The sequence below is a fragment of the Periplaneta americana genome, chromosome 2 (assembly GCF_040183065.1).
Source record: "Periplaneta americana isolate PAMFEO1 chromosome 2, P.americana_PAMFEO1_priV1, whole genome shotgun sequence".
Taxonomy (NCBI): domain Eukaryota; kingdom Metazoa; phylum Arthropoda; class Insecta; order Blattodea; family Blattidae; genus Periplaneta; species Periplaneta americana.
In genome coordinates this window covers 20,073,303-20,093,262 of record NC_091118.1, presented here as the reverse complement: position 1 = coordinate 20,093,262, position 19,960 = coordinate 20,073,303, and the positions used below count along the sequence as shown (strand labels likewise).

The window sequence follows — 19,960 nt, the reverse complement described above, 5'->3', positions numbered from 1 at the left end:
AGGTTGGGGTGGTTAGGGTTGGGGTTTGAGTGGGTTTGGGGAGAATAAGGCATTAGTTTTGTCAACAGTGACAATTTTAATTTGCTTTGTATTGCCGGAGTTCAGTGAAGGTGCTTTCCAAGCTTCATTAATAAGCCCCAGAAAGTAACAGAACATTTTATTGTCCCCCAATAGGGGTATGGGTTTCGTAACCCGAATGGAAAGTCCAACTGACTTAACAAACTTCACAGTTTCGAATGGAAGCACAGAACTCCGGCAGCAACACAGAATTAAAGAGGATTTCTGTCTCAATTATCTAAAGGGATGTAAACTAAAAATTTTCACCTTAAAACAGAGTAAAAATTACGAAATTAAATCGTAATGAAACAAATTCAAATCAGTTGTAAAGTCATACATAAATTTACAAAATAACACACCACAGCATAATTTACAAAATAACCCTGATAGCAGAAATGAAAGATACATCTGTTTATATTGTAATCGTAAACAATTATCAGTAGTAAATGTATAAATATATGTAGAACAGAGAATATTTTACACTGGAAAGTGTGCACAACAGAGCTAAAATTCTGCATCGGAACTCAATAATAAGGGCTAGCAGGACAACTGACTGCAAAGTGGCTGAGATAAGGAGACATATCAACTGTCACAAATTTCAAAGGACTGCTAACCGTCCAGCCTCGTTTCGTATGCGTCATCCCGGGAAGTCTGACATAAGGAGAATAAGGTGATAAAGTATGCCTCAATCTCGACCGACACAATACAGAAATCATGGAGCCCTACCTCTATGCTTTCTGTAAACATTAATTTTATTACTAGAATCGCCAAAATTATGAGAAATAAAGATTATGGAACTGATATGTATTGAAATAGGCTATCTTTGCATATCAACATCTGTAGGCTAATAAAACTTAATAAAAACGAAAAAATATAAATACAGAAAATGTACATTTCCGTGCATTCTTGTAAAAATAAACTGGAAGACCCATGAAAATTTCAAAATAACAGTGATTGCAGAAATACGACAATCACCTACTATAAATTTACATTCAGGAGATCATATTAATTATGCTAAAAAAAGAAAATTTAATACATAAGGTATTAAGCAGCGCAAGTTGCACACAAGCGAACTACTTAGTCGAAATCGGACCTAATTAATATCAGTTGGTAGGGCAACTGACTGGAAGGTGGCTGAGTTCAGTTCCCTCCGAGAAAGGAGAGGAACTACCTGTGCCACAAAATGCAGTACGGCTGCTATCAGGCGAGGCTTGTTTCAGGGGTGACCGAGTTACCCAACAACTGAATAACCTGAACAGGACGATCAATTACAGTTCAATCTTCCTTTGCACAGTACACAAAGCATGGAGCCCTACGTCCTCTGTGCTTTCTGTAAAAAAGTACTCCTGGCCCTATATGGTCACCAGAAGTAGGCTAAGGAAATCTAAAACAACTAATACAAGCCATTGAGCAACTATATTATAAAATTAGATTTCCTTGCATTCATGTTAATAATAAATCGGTATCAAATTCCAAAATAACAGTGACTGCAAGAATGTGGCAATCACCTATCTTAGAATTACTTATCATGAATTTAGCGCAAACAATCATATTTACTATATAGAGGTTATTTAGCAGATAAAAATGGAACTGTACACAATGAAGCTAGTAAGTACAAATTGGAGTTGACTAATATCAGTTGGTAGGGCAACTGACTGCAATGTGGCTGAGTTCAGTTCCCTCCGAGATGAGGAGGGAAACGAACTGTACCAAAAATACGAATCGGCCATGTGCCGTCCATTTCATTCCAACGATTACCTGGTTTGTCTATACAGGAAGTGAATAAGCGGAGCGAGATGATACAAGTATTGGTCAATCTTGCTCCGCACGGTACAGAGAGCATGGAGCCCTACCTCTATGCTTTCTGTAGAACAGAGTCGCCAAAAGTAAAACAAAAAGAGAACTAAAATTGCAAAATGTACCTCAAAACTATGAATAATTCCCATGTATCTACGAAAACGAAATACATGGGCATTAATGGATTGTTACAGTGGCATAAAATTCAAAAACAAAAATATGTAACCATTTACTAAACATTATCTATACAAACGAAATCAATTCATAAGGCCACTGTTAGAAAAAGGAATTGTTGAGAATAACTGAACTAAAATATCACTCGCCACCATCTGAAAAAAATTCATAGTCATTTTAAAAAATCATATCATGAGAAAAAAAATACTATCTCAAAAAAAATCATGTGGGGAAAAAAACATTTTCAATTCCAAAAATCACATCATCATCAGTTGAAAAAAAAAATCATTTTCATGAAAGTTATCACGAACTATGACGTGAAAAAAATCATCCTCCTCCTTTGCCACAAAATGCAATATGGCTGCTATCTGTCGAGTTTGTATCAGGGGTTACCGAGTTACTCAAGAACTGAATAACCAGAACAAGATGATCATGAATAGCTGAATCTACCTTTGACTGGTACACAAAGCATGGAGCCCTACTCCCTCTGTGCTTTCTGTAAAAAAGTACTTTTGGCCCTATATGATCACCAGAAGTACGTAGACTAAGGAAATCGAAGACAAGTAATACAATCCATTGAGCAAATATATAGGGAGTTTATATTTTCATGCATTCATGTAATAACAAATCGGTATCAAAATTCCAAAATAACAGTGACTGCAAGAATGTGGCATTCACCTATTTTATATTTACCCTGAATTTTATTGCAAAGAATCATATTACTTCTATAAATATTATTTAGCAGATTAAAATGAAACTGTAGTCTACACAGTGAAGCTAGTCAGTACAAATTGGAGTTGAATAATATGAGTTGGTAGGGCAACTGACTGCAGATGGCTGAGTTCAGTTCCCTCGACATAAGGAGGGAAATGAACTGTACCACAAAATACGAAACGGCCATGTGCCGTTCAATAATTACCTGGCTTCTCTATCCAGGAACTGAATAAGCGGAGCGAGATGATGCAAGTATTGGTCAATCTTGCTCCGCACGGTACAGAGAGCATGGAGCCCTACCTCTATGCTTTCTGTAGATACTACTTTTGGTACAACAGAGTCGCCAAAAGTAAGCAATAAAAAAAAAAAGTAAGATTGCTAAATAAAGCTCAGAACTCTGAGTAATTCCCATGTATTTAGGAAAACAAAATACATGGACGCTAATGGATTACTGTAGTGGCATAAAATTCAAAAACAAAAATGTGTAAATTTTTACAAAACATTTTACATACAAACGAAAGCAATTCACCAGGCCACTGTTACGAAACAGATTGTCCAGTATAACTCAACAACATTATCACTCGCCACCACTTGAAAAAAAAAAAATCATATCCATTTTAAAAATCAGAACGCCACCATGTGAAAAAAAAAAATATATCATGTGCCCAAACAAAATGTTATGTTCTATTTCAAAACTCATATCGCAATCATTTGAAAAAAAAAAGTTCACTTTCAAGAAAGCTATCACAACTTTTATCACGTAAAAAAAAACTTATTCCCTCCAATGGGAAAAAAGATCCACCTCTGAAAACCTCATTATAGTATCTTCCAATCAAATGATCAAAAATCCAACAAAAATCATATCTTCTAACATAACAAAGTCCAACTGCACTAATCAGCATTTCATCTTCAACAAAAAAAAATTATCACATTATCGCCTCCTATCAAACAAAAGCCATCAACTAGCAGTCCTTATATATCTTTTCTAATAAATGAAATCCAATTCTTCAAACAAATACTTTCTTCTTGTCCAACAAGTAAAATAAAGCCAACATGTCATTTCTCCTCAAATGAGAAGCCAAACTCTTCCAAGCTAAAGAAATACATCAAGAGCTCATGAGTGATAACATCCAGGAAACGTTAATCAATTTCCATTAGCGAAAAATTTCCTCTGTAATTAAAAAAAACCACATCGTCAATACAGAAGAGCTCCAACTAAAGCAAAATATTAACTTTAGTAACATAATCTTCAATGAACGGAAATGAAACTAAGAACAAACTACAATATCTTTTGTCAACAAGAAATTCAACTCAAGGAAAACAACATTACTGTTTACCAAGAAGTAATGCAACTGTGAAAACACATTTATATCAAGAAAATTGTATGCTGCCAACGAGGAGTCACAAAAATACATTCTACCAAGAAGAAATGCAAGAAGAAGCACTTAATCAACAATAAAGAAGAAATTATTTTATAAAAATGGAAATTAATGCAGCATATTATAAAATTAAATAGAAGCTGAAGTATCTCTACATTATATCCATTGAAGAAGAAATAACATTTTTATGAACATGATTTTGTAACTAGACTTCAGCTGTAATGAACATACTAAGACTGCACTGAGGTACTGAGTTATCAGCCTTCAACCATAATCGACGTACTAGGACTGCAGGGAGGTGCCGAACCTTCAGTCTTCAACCATAATCGACATACTATGACTGCAGGGAGGTGCTGAACCTTCAGTCTTCAACCATAATCGACGTACTAGGACTGCAGGGAGGTGCTGAACCTTCAGTATTCAACCATAATCGACGTACTAGGACTGCAGGGAGGTGCTGAACCTTCAGTCTTCAACCATAATCGACGTACTACGACTGCAGGGAGGTGCTGAATCTTCAGTCTTCAACCATAATCGACATATTACGTCTGCAGTGAGGTCCTGAATCTTCAGTCTTCAACCATAATCGACATGCTACGACTGCAGTGAGGTGTTGAATCTTCAGTCTTCAACCATAATCGACATACTAGGACTGCAGTGAGGTGCTCAATCTTCAGTCTTCAACCATAATCGACATAAGACTGCAGTGAGGTGCTGAATCTTCAGTCTTCAACCATAATCGACATACTAGGACTGCAGTGAGGTGCTGAATCTTCAGTCTACAACCATAATCACTATTCTTCGATTGTAGTGACGTAGAGTCATCAGATTTCAGCTATAATCTATATCTGGCAACAGCAGTGAGGTGCTAAGTCATCAGAATTCAGTCATAATCAAGTTCATCGACTACAGCGAGGTGCTGGGTCATCAGACTTCAGCCAGAGTCAACTTGTTCGACTGCAGGAGAGCGCTGAGTCATGACAGTTCAGCACAGTCAACTTCAACCACTGCAGCGAGGTGCTGGGTCATTAGACTTCTGCCATAGTCAACTTCTGTGACTGCAGCGAGGTGCGGAGTCATCAAACGACAGCCACAGTCTACAGGAATGTGCTGAGTTATCATAGTTTAGCCATTAACAACATTCGGAGAGTGAAGAAAGGTGCCGAATCATCAGACAGTAGCCAGAATCTACGTCCTTAGTTCGTCGTTTCTAATAAGCTTATACTACGTAAAAATTAGGTAATTTATTGCTTTATATTCTGACCACGAGTTGTCTTGTCAGTTGCATTTGGATGTCAGTATAATAAATAATGATTCATTTGTATGATTGTTTTTATTTCTTGTGATTGTAACATTAGACCTACTAAAGTAAGGTAAATCCATGACGATATAACCCTGAAGGGCCAAGACCGACCAGCCGGCTGCTGGCCTCATGTCCACATACTAATGCAGAGGTGGACCATCATCCAACCAGAATGGAGATATCGTGTGGTTAGCCCGATGATCCCCCCCCCCCAGCCGTAATAGCTGGTTTGCGAAACCGGATTTTCGCTACCTATCGTAACTCTTCAAGCGCATCACAATGCTGGGTGGGCACTGGTCCCATACACTGGCCGAAATTTCATGAGAAAATTTCTTCCCTCACGAGGACTCGAACCAGTGCGCATTCCGTAACGTGGGTCGTAGGCAGGATGCCTTAGACCACGATGCTATGGCACGGGACATTAGGCTTACTATTACCCATATTTTAATTAATGGCAGAATCGTATTAGAAACTTTTAAGTATTGTCCTGTATGTAACCTTCTGAATACTTAATAGATTTTGTTTATTGGCTCTGTCCGATACTTGTAGGATGTACGTACTGATTCCACGAATATGTCTGCTAATGACCGGGTGATTGAACAAATTAATTAATATGTAAATCGATGGATAAATATGTGGATGTATGAATGGAATAATATGGACCTACTTATGCTAGTCTTTTAAGAGATAGAAAAAAGTTAGAGGAGACTTTAATAAAATTACACAAGATAGAATTAAAAAGGCTAAATACATAGGCCTAGTGTTATGTGAAATTAATACTGAAATATAAGTAGGGGTTAATGAATCAAAATAAAGGAAATTATAATTTACAACTTCTATCTTACAAGACACTAGTTTTATTCAGAAGTAGGACCTACTATTTTTCAGCAGCAGAAATTTAAAACTTTCAGACCTCGACTATTCCTAAGTCTTGTGACAAAGAATTCCAGGACCGACTGCGGCTATTGTGAAGGAGGCAGAATAGAGAGATGTTCGATGATTCAAAGAAGTAGCAGTAGCAGTGGTGATAGTAATAGTAATAGTAGTAGTAGAAGAAGAAGAAGAAGAAGAAGAAGAAGTTAATGTTATTTAACTCCGTTTTCTAATGCAGATATTCTTTATCGTGGAAACTGAACATGGACGAAATTGTCACTAGCAATAAACTTAGGCCTAATTACGCCATAGGCCTGGGACTAGGAAGGTACGTCGCTGTAGTAGCCTACTGGCGTACTTTTCAATGTGGTTTGATGTTTATGTGTCACTCACTGTCAGTGGACTTGTCCTTTCCACCAGAGGTTGGAATTAGAGTTCTTGTAAGTCGATTAAATTAAATTAAATTATGGTTTATTTAACGACGCTCGCAACTGCAGAGGTTATATCAGCGTCGTCGGTGTGCCGGAATTTTGTCCTGCAGGAGTTCTTTTACATGCCAGTAAGTCTACTGACATGAGCCTGTCGCATTTAAACACACTTAAATTGCATCGACCTAGGCCGGGATCGAACCCGCAACCTCGGGCACAGAAGGCCAGCGCTATACCAACTCTGCCACCCAGGGCGACTCTTGTAAGTCGATCCCTCTTGTCTTCAGAACTCTGTAACTTAATAACATTCTCAGACAGGGTTTATTTCTTGTGTTCTGTCCAATTTGGTAGTAAGGGTATGAAAAGCTTGTCACCTTTACTAGCCTAATATTGATAACAGCTTATTACTGGCTCCTGTGACCTGAAAATGCGGTAAGATGTAGCTAGATGGACCTACATTATAGTCCGATGTAGGATTACCTTGGCTAATTACAGCGTGGTTCAACATTGATCAGAATTGAAGATAGCCTAGTAGAGAGACAAAATTTCAGCTCTTCCCGTTCAAACCGACATCGGTGCAGTGTACGGATATCCAAAAATTATTGTTATTCTTGAGGAAGAAAAATAATTTATTCCACCTACTTTTTATTAACACAATGACAATATGAATTAGGTAGTAATTATTACTAGAGTCTATTAGCCTATTCTTCTAGGCTAATTAGGCCTAATTGCTCATAATTTCATTTTCTACATTTTAGGGCTACTCACAACACAAATTTATAATTACGTCTAATTAATAGGTAGCTTATAGGCTATGTGAGCATTTAGCCTGTTATCGCTATTCTTAATAAGTTAGGTCTATTATAGCCCAATATAGGCTTAGGCCTAAGTTATGTCTACAACTTAATATTATTTTAGTAGTCTAATATAATAGACCTAGCCTATTACTTTCATTTGCACGTAATAACACAAACTTATTAATTTCACTCCTTGTTGTTTTCAACACCAAATTGTTCCAATTCTTCCAGTCTTTTGTAAGTTATAGACTATCATTAACTTATTTCTTTGATTTAATGGTAATAAGCCTATCAAATGTTTTCGTCAATTTCTTGATAACATCGTCATAAATTTCCTCGTTGCCAAAACTTCCAGGATGATCCCGTGATCCATTCGGCGTGTTGCCGACCACACCACCTTATTCTAGTGCCGAGGTCTACGCCCTCTTGCGCCTTAATGAAGTCTAGAAGGGTAATAAAATGTATTATCTAATTTATTGAATCCTGATCATTGCAAACTGAACTTGTGACTTCCACTCACCGGAGAATGTTGAGTATGGTATAAGTTACATAGACCCTATATTCAGAAAGTTTGCATGTTTATCACACGTTTGAGATTTTGAGGTACCAAAGTGTTTGAAGTAGAACAGCTAGGTGTAGTAACGGTTAGCGCATCTGACCGCGAAACCAGATGACCTGGGCTCGAATCCCGGTCGTGGGATGTTACCTAGTTGAGGTTTTTCCGGGGTTTTCCCACAATCCAATACAAGCGAATGCTGGGTAACTAGGCCCTATCATTCAGATGCTAAGTAACCTGAGATGTTGATACAGCGTCGTAAAATAACCCAAAAGAAAATAACAGGTAGTCTGTTATGACACTCTGTACACCTCTGAATGCAGATGAATGAAAATAATAAACTACAGAGACTCTTCTGTTTTAGCTGATTCGATATTCTAACACCAGGTGCCATATTCACATGCATGCAACGCGATAAACGCATTGAAAATAAAATTGTCTTGTCAATTAAAAAGCAAAACTTTTATTCGTTATCGTTAAGATTTACATTTACCAGAAAAATAAATAATTTAGGACTATCAGATGAAGATCTATCTTTCCAAATGGGCTAAGCACCAAAAACAACTTTCAGAGATAGGCCTATTAATTGAAATGCATGTTGAGATACTCCGGCATCGTCTTTTGACACACGAATGAGTCACAGTCGAACTACAATAGAGCCCATAAAATATGATAACATCACTGTCTCGTATATACAGTCGCGAAGCTCAATACATTGTAAATATGCAAACATTAGATAGTTGCTCACCACTAGGATCGCTAATATCGCCTCATTACAGGCAATGCAAAATAGTACCGTAACAGTCTATTGTTTCTAGCACCCTCAAAACTCAAGTTTCGTGACTGTATATAGTAGACTGTGATAATATCAAACTATCCATCATTACAAATCTAATGTTATTTCTTTATTAATTGTTTTATAATGCTGTCGTACAAAAAATAACACATGAAACACGTTTATAATGTTATAGTTATTGCACTTGTCAAAATCAGGAATGGCTCATGCCATAAAGTGTAACATTATGGACTTGTTTCATAATAACATACTATTTGCATACTTCGGTACAATAGTATATTTTTAACATGCTTGCCCAGCATTAAAAGGTCTACTTTTAGAAACAGCTACCTAAAAAAATGTTTGTGCGAGATCGTGCGTATTTGCTTGTTTTCCGCACAAAACCAATACGCGGTAAGTGTGAAATACCACATTCAGTATTCCCAACGTAACACACATAATAATTTCCCTCTTCTTACCGCTTAAGCGCGACATTCATTTTACTGCTTTAGGCTTTTAACATATTATTTTTAGAGACGTTTAACGTAGTAATAATTATAAATTGGAAACTTACCACTGCAATTTCACCTAAATTGCACTGTTAATTATTGTTTTTAAATATTTGCAAAAATTAAGTAAACTCTACAACACCACAAAAGTTACTGCATTTGTAATGCAAGTAACATTAAGGAAGCCGTGAAAAAATCGACAAGATTCCAGATGCCGATGTTATTACTGCAATATGTTATATAAATAATATTGTTAAAATATTAAAATGAAAAATAAATCATTACATAACCTTACCGTTTGTTTTAAGTTCGCATTTATAGACTGGGGGGAAAAAAAAGACAGACGTATATCACGGCCTGCTGGAGTATAGTAAACACAGAAAATATTTTTAGCAACAATGTTGAAGAAAGATATTTTGGTTTTCCGAAGTTGCCGTCATTAAACAGAAACCAAGATGGAGATTTCATTGCAACTAATTAGAAATTCGTCTTTCAAATATGTAATGAACGATCTTCGCACAAAATAATGTACGATACACGAGCGGTATGTTTGTTTTCATGTTCTCGGAAATTAAAAAAGCTCAACTACGTTTCGCTTTTTCAATCTTTTCCTCGAACATGAAAACGTCAACATACCGCTCTTGTAACGCATATTACTATTATGACTGGTAATACATGCGAACACGTGCATGCACGGACACACATACAAAGAGCTATATCCCAACTAAAAATAAAAAACAACTGATACTAAAACAACAAATAGAGAATAATAACAGGTTTATTTTCAGTATTTGATTCATAAACCATAATAAATTTATTAAACTGAATAATACCATATTATGGTCAATTACAGTACCATCTTAATAAGATTTTGATTGGTTCCACCACCACCATCACCACCATACTTTTTTCTACATTCGTTATTTGGTGGCGCTATAATGACTACAAGGTTGTCTAGTATAAATAGACTTAGTGACAGCGAGATTACATCGAGAATTTGTCATAGATTACCTGACATTCAACTTACAGCATAACTTTACTACGCTGCATATTTTGGATACAACTGCATGTGGGTGATGCGAGAAAAGAAACAAGGTTGTATGTTTGCAATCATCATTTGAAGCGTCGGCTGGAACAACGTTATAAGTTACATTTGGTAAAATTTACAGGAGCTGCAAAAATGTGTACGCGTACAACGTTGTTGTTATGAGGGTAGCAAACTTTTGAGTGGACAAATTTCACGTACTGCATTGATGGACAGTTGCAAGCCAAGGAGTATAGCAAAGTAACATGACATACAACATTATTATACAGAAACACGCCGAATGAAAACATTGTAACTTACAACGTTGTTCCAGCCGACACTTCATTTATTGGACGACAAATCATGACACTCTTCAGATTCAGTGGAATCATACACCGCAAGACTACAGCAATGATATCAAAGTATGGTATGTTACGCATGAAGTCAAGGAAGACTGCATTTTTGCTTCTGGAAACGTCTATGTTGGAATAGTCAGTGAGCACAAGTGGCATGTCGTGGAAATAAAGGAGAACAAGGGAAATAGGAGAACAAAGAGAAGACTAGGAGAATAAAGGTAAACAAGGGGAAGAAGCGGAATACAAGGAGAACAATGGGAAGAAAAGGAGCACATAGGGAAAAACAAGGAGAATAAAGGGAAATGAGGAGAACAAGCAGAATACAAGGAAAACAATGGGAAGAAAAAGACCACACAGAGAAAACAAGGAGAATAAAGGGAAACGAGGAGAACAAGTGGAATACAAGGAGAACAATGGGAAGAAAAAGACCACAGAGGGAAAACAAGGAGAATAAAGGGAAACGAGAACAAGCAGAATACAAGGAGAACAATGGGAAGAAAAAGACCACACTGGGAAAACAAGGAGAATAAAGGGAAACGAGGAGAACAAGCGGAATATAAGGAGAACAATGGGAAGAAAAAGACCACACAGGGAAAACAAGGAGAATAAAGGGAAACGAGGAGAACAAGTGGAATACAAGGAGAACAAGTGGAATACAAGGAGAACAATGGGAAGAAAAAGACCACACAGGGAAAACAAGGAGAATAAAGGGAAACGAGGAGAACAAGCGGAATACAAGGAGAACAATGGGAAGAAAAAGACCACACAGAGAAAACAAGGAAAATAAAGGGAAAGGAGGAGAACAAGCGGAATACAAGGAGAACAATGGGAAGAAAAAGACCACACAGGGAAAACAAGGAGAATAAAGGGAAACAAGGAGAACAAGTGGAATACAAAGATATGGGACGAAAAAGAGAACAAGGGAAATACAAGGAGCAGCAGTAGTTCGAAAGACAGTAAAGATGACACCAGACCGGTGTCGAAACGGGACCCGTCTGTCATAATGTACAACCTCTTTAAAATTATAACACTTTTAATGTTTTAACTAAGAAAGTTTAAATTTTGTTGTTGAAAATATTTTACAAGGACCTCACTTATTTGAAGTTCGTTGGAGTGATAGCATGTTCCTGAAAGTTGTTTACTCTTCCGAGAAATATCCTAACCCATCAGCTTTCAAATCAACAAACTCATCTGAAACTGAGGAGTATGAGTGGCCCATGGATAACTAATATTGATGACAAAGATGACTTTGGGTCTACTTCACCAAGGTAACATTACCACATTTTTTTCTGTGATACAGAGTTTAAGTTATTTTTACTCATTATTAGCTAAAGTAATAACGAATAATTAAATTTAGCGACTTAAATTCATTTTCACGAACATTTTGAAAAAACATGCTACTAGGCAAAATAGAGTTCAATAAGGAAATTCAATAATAATAAGTAATAAGGAAAATTTGTTCTTTCAAATGGCTTCACCCATTTAGAATCTTGAAAACAAGCAGTTTTGAATTCCAAATCTATATTAGAGTAATTTGTAAGTTGTGTGAATGGATATGTGACCTTTGGAATGCTTCGAATTTTGGTAGCTATTACAACAAATACCACAACTGCAACAATTTTTAACTAAGTGGGAGCAGATGTGATTATATTCCAAACATAGAGTGGAGTACATTATGAGGCCGTTGATTCTCTATGGACTGTGATGTGATGATTCAGGCATTTGGGATTCCTAAACTCCTTTCCACACACATCGCAGTTCAAGAGCTCCTGCTCAGCACTAGTCCGTAAATGACCTTTCAAACTAATCGGATGCCAGAAGATCTTACCGCAGACGTGACACGTGAAAGGTTTCTCAGTCATGTGTGTGGATAGATGATATTCTAAGCTCTTTTTCCATAAGAAATTCCTATTACAAATATCACAGTCATAACCACGATCATCTTTATGCACTCTTCTCATGTGACGTGTGACCCTATTCTTTGTTGCGAACTTCTTCCCACAGATCTGACAATTGAAGTCTCTCTCTTCCGTATGTATAGGTACATGAAGTTTTAGTGCAGTTGATCGTGTGAAGGACTTCATACAAATATCACATTTGAAAGGTTTCTCGTCTGTGTGCGTTGATTCGTGTAGTTTAAGGTGATCACGTCGTGCAAAAGTTTTATTACACGTTTTGCATTTGTACGGCTTATAGCCAGTGTGCGTTGTTATGTGTACCCGGACATGTTCAAGCCGTGCAAACTTCTTATCACACATGTCACATTTGAAACGTTTATTACCTGTGTGGATTAATGTGTGTTGTTGAAGATAATAAATATGAGCAAATCTCTTATCACAGATCTTACATTTGAAAGGCTTATCATCACTGTGAGTTAATGTGTGAATCTGTAGATGATTTTTCCGTGAAAATCTCTTGTTACAAATTTTACACTTGAAACGTTTGTCACCTTTGTGAATTAATGCGTGTCGTCGAACATACTTAAGATTTGCGAAAGTTCTCTCGCAAATGTCACATTTGAAAGATTTCTGCTCCAAACGATTAGAACTACATTTGTGTGTTTGCAGAAGTTGTGATTCTGTGAAAACTTTGGCACAAAATTCGCAATGTATGTCCTTCTGTGTTGAAGAGTTATGCACAGATCCACTGTCGTGATGCGTTTCCTTCCTAAGTGGGAGCACATGCATGGCTATCCCAGTGCCAAGTACGGACCTCTTGCATGTATCATTCCCTCGGGCTCTGACATCTTGCTGCTGCATGGGCCTGTAAATTCACAGTTTTGTGGTCACTAAACTGAACATCATCATGTTTCACATAATCTGATACTGGTATGTAACCTTTATACCATACATGGGCACAATTTTCGGTTACGTGAGGCACTCGATTTGAAATAGTTTGTTTACTAGGAGAGGAGACTCCAGAGTAGGATAGGAAGTATAAACTGCTGTGACCTGCGTCACCTTATCGTAATTGCTAAGGCGGTCAGTGGCAAATTATTAGGAAAGCGCTTGGTTAACGTGAGGGACTCGAAAACTTTTATTCAATTTGGCAAATTAATTCGGCAGCTTTCATCATAAACTTCTTTACTATTTCTCCATCATTGAATTGATTTCGATTATCCAACTAAATTAATTTATTCTGAATTTAATGTATTTAATATTGAACAAATTTATAAGTATACGCTGTTAAAATTTTATCATAAAAATCGTAATAAGTTTGTATTACAGACACACAATTATGACACAAAATAAAATATTAATTCAACATTAGTAGAACCTAAATGTCTCACATCTGCTGGTCTAAAGCATAGCATAAATTTTGGCCCTCGGTTGTACAATGCTTTAACTAAATTACACCCAGAACTTCTAACATGTAACCCACTAACATATAACAAGAAAATTAGAAACGTGTTAATATCTTCAATTTGATTAAATAAATTTATAGCCTATGTGTATGAATTAATCAACCTATATTATATTTGTATTCTATAATTTTGAAATATATATTAGTCCTACTTTTCACGTGCGATATTATTCTTCTCTAGTGTTAATATTATATTATATAATTCCATTGCCGCTGTAATTATATTTTAGTTCCTATTTTATTTTACTTATTTATTTATATTATTATTATTATTATTTTTTATTTTAATATTATATCTGAACTGCGACTGAGCACGAGCGCTGCTCATTCGGTCTCAAATTTTGTTAATACTACTGTATCTTCTTTTTATATTGCTTGTATTATTTTATTTGTATTTCTCTTTGTTTGTTTTGTAATTATATTTCTTTATTCTGTATATTTAAATTTAAATAAAAAAAATAAATAAATTTAAATCACAGGCGAGAAATTGCGTAACTAGGCAATAATATTCCATCACGTTGTCTATGTTTATTTTCTTGAATATTCTGGCGTTTATCAAGGTTACTTAATAGATTTGCACGTTCTCGACCTAAAATAATTTCAGAAGATCATATTTAGTTTCCTACGCAAATTTAATATTTTTTTTTTATAAATTTCTTTTGGAAATAATACGTACAAACAACATTTAATTCCTCGTACTTTTTAATGCAGCGTGTTTAAGGTATAATGTCGTATTTAGTATACTATGCAAATGTTAAGATCATAAATTTTCTTCGGAATAGTACGAAAAATAACATTTAATTTGTCTCACCTTCTAATTCAGCATGTTCTTTATGACATAAGGAGTAATGATTTATTAATGCCCAATAGGATTTTCGAGCATAACATACATCGTTTGTTCTCCCCTTCTAAACAGCAAAAAAACTCTTCCATTTCTCATGAAATAATCGTTTTCTAACGCATACAAACTGCTTTGGTAATGCCATTATGACACCACTGATATTGCTTATGAAACTGATATAGAACCTGCCCACGCCTAGGAGCTGCGTGAGGGAGAAAAGGGGACTGTGAAGATGATGTCACTCAGAGCAATAAGCTCTGTGAAGGTCATTGAGGCATTATTTCTCAAGTGAGGCATGATGCCCATCCATGCTTTATACGATGCTATTTCTGTTCAGTCATGCCTGCCAATGGGGTTATCTAAAAGAAAAGGCATTTCTTAGTAGACCTACTGTGAGGAACTGAAACAGTCCATATCAGATGTCAATGAAAACATCCCTAGGAATGTGATTACTAATGCCGTTTATAGCATAGAAGAAAGATTATTTCTTATTGAAGAACATGGTGGTGGTCATATTTAATTTTTTCGTGTTTTAATAAAATCCCATTTCTCTACAAACGAATTCGTGTTTTTATTTTTGTGAAATCTAAAAATCTGACAAGTTCTGAAGATGGCCGATAACAGGCTGAAACATGTTAATGAGGTACCAGTAATGTAAAATTTAACACGAGAAAGACACATAACATGTTTTCCGAAGTGATATAGTGTTAAAAGTTGTATAATCAAGATGTATAATGAATTCTTTTATTATAAATTGAACTTGAAGGCATTTTGTATGTAGACAGACCTATATGTCTAACATTCAAGAGTTAACAGTGAAGTTATTCTCTTCCCCGCTTCCCAGTATTTTCAAGTGATATCTTCATAATTTTGAATTGCTTCAGAATCCATGAAATGTTCCATATACATTTCCTCATTTTGAGAGCATAATGGACAGTTTGGTGATACTGATAAGCCAATTTTATCAAGATGCTTACCAATAATAAACCTAAACATAGCAATTGAAGATTTGCAAGGTACCAGGAACTAAAGAAGATTCTTCCAAAAGTTATCGTAATTTACAATTTTCAGTTTTTGGTTCTAGCAATTTGGGATAATAATTGTCATTTAATCACTTCTTTATGTGTTGTTTGATGGATTCATATGAAAATTTGTTGCTTTTTATTTCATTTAGGAACTTTTTTTGCCCAACATATCTGCCTCTTCAATTTCTTGTAAATCACAATGAGCTGATATCAATGCAAGACTATATTCTTGCCTAGCTTTTGGATATCTTGAATCTTGGAAGCATTCTTGATTGTACTGAGTGGTTCGTGCAATTATTGTTCATATTTATTTATTTACTAGCCATACCCGTGCGCTCCGCTGCACCCGTTAGAAATAAATATAAAGTAATTACATAATTAAAATAGGACATTTGATCCAGGGAACATTCGTGTTTGTTAGAAGGATAAATCGTTTATTATGTTACTTAATTTAAATTATATTAAAAAAATTAAAATGCGATCATTTTGATCCAGAGACCACTCATTTGGTCATAAAAAATATTTTAGGAAATACAGGAAATGAATGTCAAGTTTTCTGTGCATAAGAAGCTATTTTAATCTTACCTGTCTTCGATTCACTCAGAAGTTACTATAATAACATTATAGCATTATGTCCATCTAGAGAAACTACACTTTCCAATGGTGAATTAATAATTAATTATACAAATCGGTTAATTTAGCTTCCGCTATTACTTCATACAAACACAGAAACATTCTCTTTTGGCTGTTTCTTAGCTTTCGATCGTTGTTGTCCAAGGCCCCTTATAGATGAAGTCATTTGTTTTTTATTTCATTACACCGCCTTAGATGGCATTGTTATTGTAATTTTGAAACTCATTTATCTCATTAAATATCAGTCCTACCAAAATTTTGCATAGAATAAAACTTATCGGACATTATTTTTAAAGAAACTTTTGTTATGTAATATTTTTCACGAAAATTAATAATAAGGGAGATATTTCGATTTATTTCATTCAAGCCCCCTTACAACCCCCCTTTTAAATAAAATATTTTGAATGCCATATAGCCTAAATTCTAAGTTACGACGAACTTAATTTATATTCCAATTTTCATATAAATCGGTTCAGCCATTTTCGCGTGAAAAGGTAACAAACATCCAGACAGACAGACAGACATACAAACAAAAATTTCAAAAAAGCGATTTTCGGTTTCATGGCGGTTAATTATATATGTCAGGACCAATTATTTTTGGAAAATCGAAAATTACCAGAAAAATTTCGGCTACAGATTTATTATTAGTATAGATTTTTCTAATAATTGTAACATAAAATATAATATATACAGAAAAACTTTAACTCGCCCCTGAAAGAGTAGAACTCGTGCTCATATCTCTCTCTCTCTTAAATATGACATTAATGGAGCAATGACATCAATAATAATAAATATATTTCAGAGTGTTCTAATCCATAAAAAGTCTGGGGGATTACAGTTTATTGCTTTGCTTGAAGTCAACTTCGATAATGGTGTAAAGTTCCCACCGAAACTAGTCACAACAGTAAAACACCAGAATAGTTTCAATATTTAACATAGTGAAGTAGTAAAAATGGTTACTTCAACAAGTTTAACCATATCATTCGTTAATTCTATCTTATACCTGAAGAAGCAAGAGGTTATACCACTGTCCTCACCTGTCAGTCACGTCATAATCCTCTTCTATCAGGTTTGACACTGGCTCCTCTTTTATTCCATCCACTTTCCACGATTCTTCCTGTAGGAGAGGGATATTATTAATGTGTGACATGAAGACGTATTTTGGTAATATGTTGTTGTTTTCTAATGCCAGTCATTTGACAATAAAGTCATTTAACCTCTTGCACTCCAATATTTTTCAAAGATATTATCATGGTCAGCCACTGAAGCACAGATTTTGAGGTGTTCCGAATCCATTTCTTGGTTTGAGTTGCACAATGGGCAGTTAGGGGACTGATATATTCCAATTCTATGGAGGTGTTTGGCCAAACAATCATAGCCTGTTGCCAATCTAAATGCAGCTACAGACGATTTTCGTGGTAAATCGGGAATTAACTGTGGATTATGATGCAGAGAGTTCCATTTTTTCCCTTGAGATTGTGTTATCAAATTTTGTTTGTTGAAGTCTAAGTATGTAGATTTAATAAATCTTTTCACAGAGTAATACGTAGATTTAGTAAAAGGTCTGTAAGTAGCAGTGCTGCCCTTCTTTGCTAAAGCATCCGCATTCTCGTTTCCCAGGATTCCACAATGGGATGGTATCCATTGGAATACAATTCTTTTATTGAGTGATATTAATTGAGAGAGCATTTTAGTTATTTCTGCTGTTTGAGATGAAGGTGTGTGTTTAGAGACTATTGATAGAATAGCTATTTTGGTAATATAAATGTCTGGACTGACTATGAAATAACCCGACATTCGTCTTACAGCTGGTGAAAATCACGGAATAGAGTAAATACGACCATGTAATGAGCCTAAACAGGAATCGAACTCAGGCATGAGAGCAGTCCGGAGCATGTCCCATTTTGTAACTTCCAGACCATGTTCACGGCCACATTGCCATGCTTCATAATAAGTTTCTATTAATAGATCACTTAACAACACTACATCAACTATACAGTTACCCAGCGTCATTGAAATTAGTGATTTAAGATATTTGGTGAGGTAAGTACCAGGATTCGACATGAGATTACTTAACATTCGCCTTACGTTTCGGAAAAACTTCGAAAAAACCCAATCAGGTAATCAGCTCAAACGGGATTCGAATCTATGCCCGAGCATAGTCGTAGGTCATGAGTCCAGCTTGCTATTCTTCTGTTTCGGCAGTGGCTAGTAGGCTAGTTAAATACATACCTAGGTATATAGACCAGCCTCATGGTCTAGTGGTCAGAGCTTCTGGCTATAGTTCATGAGGTCCCGGGTTCGATTCCCAGTTAGAGCACAGGGATTTTTCCTTAAAGGGGATTATTCCTGTGTTCGTCCATGGTCTGGAATTTAGGTTAAGTTTAGATTTAAGACCTCTCCTGGCACCACATTATCATAATCATCCTATCACATCATCGGGGTAATGTAACTCCGCCTTCCAGGTGCCCCAACCTCAGAAGTGGGTTACAATTAAGCCACGACCAGGAGAGAAGACCAGAAATGTCGAAAAGACAACCTGGTGGCATTGGAGGAAAAAATATATATATATATATATATATATTTATTTATTATAATACTAGCCGTACTCACGCAGCTTTGCTGTACTTGCTACAAACAAATATTATTTTTCTCTCAGAATGGCTCAATAACTTATGATACGAAAGGACTTAAGCATTTTTAATAACTTATAATCACCCTCCATTAGAAAGCAAAGTTTTGCCAAATTCCTGATGTTTTTAAGAAATGTTTAAGAAAAAACGTTTTTGGCAAAATTATTTATTTTATCCATGTTAAATCTTTCGTACGCTACTTTTAACACTTAAATATAAATAACTGATTAAATGGCGATCTTACTCGTGTTAATTATGTAAGCATGTGCGGCTTACAGCTGTTTCGGTGCTACTTGACACCATCCTCAGAGCCTTCTGTGTCTCGGCGCCATCTTAACTTCGCTGCCTGTTGTGTGGGTGCGTTTATATGTTGAAGAGTTGTGTCAAATAGTGTGTGTGCTCTGAAATTGATCTGTGTGTTGAGAATTTGATTAGGATGTGTTTTAGTGTGTCTGTATATTTCATATTGGATCAATTATTTATATTTATTTTAATTCTTGGTTGGTTTATTTATTTCATGGCTTCAAATGTCTTCTTCTTTTTCCCTAAAACTTCAGTGACAGACTGTAGCTTTAGGATTTATTATATTATGTTGTACAACATATTATGTATCTGTTCTTGTATAGCCCCTGAATAATAAGTTTTACTAGTACTAAGATTAAAATTAAAATTAATAACAAGATTAGTTTAACGACTAGGATAACAACTCAAGGCTTAAAACAA

At 35.6% G+C, this 19,960-nt stretch overlaps 1 protein-coding gene across 5 annotated transcripts in view; it reads right to left on the bottom strand.

Moving 5' to 3' along the window:
* The window catches only part of LOC138715450 (zinc finger protein 665-like), a 75,216-nt gene that overhangs the window by 4,890 nt on the left and 50,366 nt on the right, over nucleotides 1-19,960 (bottom strand). For 3 of the 5 annotated variants that reach the window (XM_069848399.1, XM_069848390.1, XM_069848406.1), the window contains exons 4-5: nucleotides 17,642-17,721; nucleotides 8,537-13,505 (exon numbers count right to left, since the gene is read on the bottom strand). In XM_069848399.1, coding sequence (XP_069704500.1) covers nucleotides 12,416-13,505; nucleotides 17,642-17,721 — 1,170 coding nt within the window. In that variant the 3' untranslated portion in view covers nucleotides 8,537-12,415. Of the gene's footprint in view, nucleotides 1-8,535; nucleotides 13,506-17,641; nucleotides 17,722-19,960 lie in introns of those variants that run through there. The other 2 variants (XM_069848429.1, XM_069848467.1) reach the window with 2 other exon arrangements.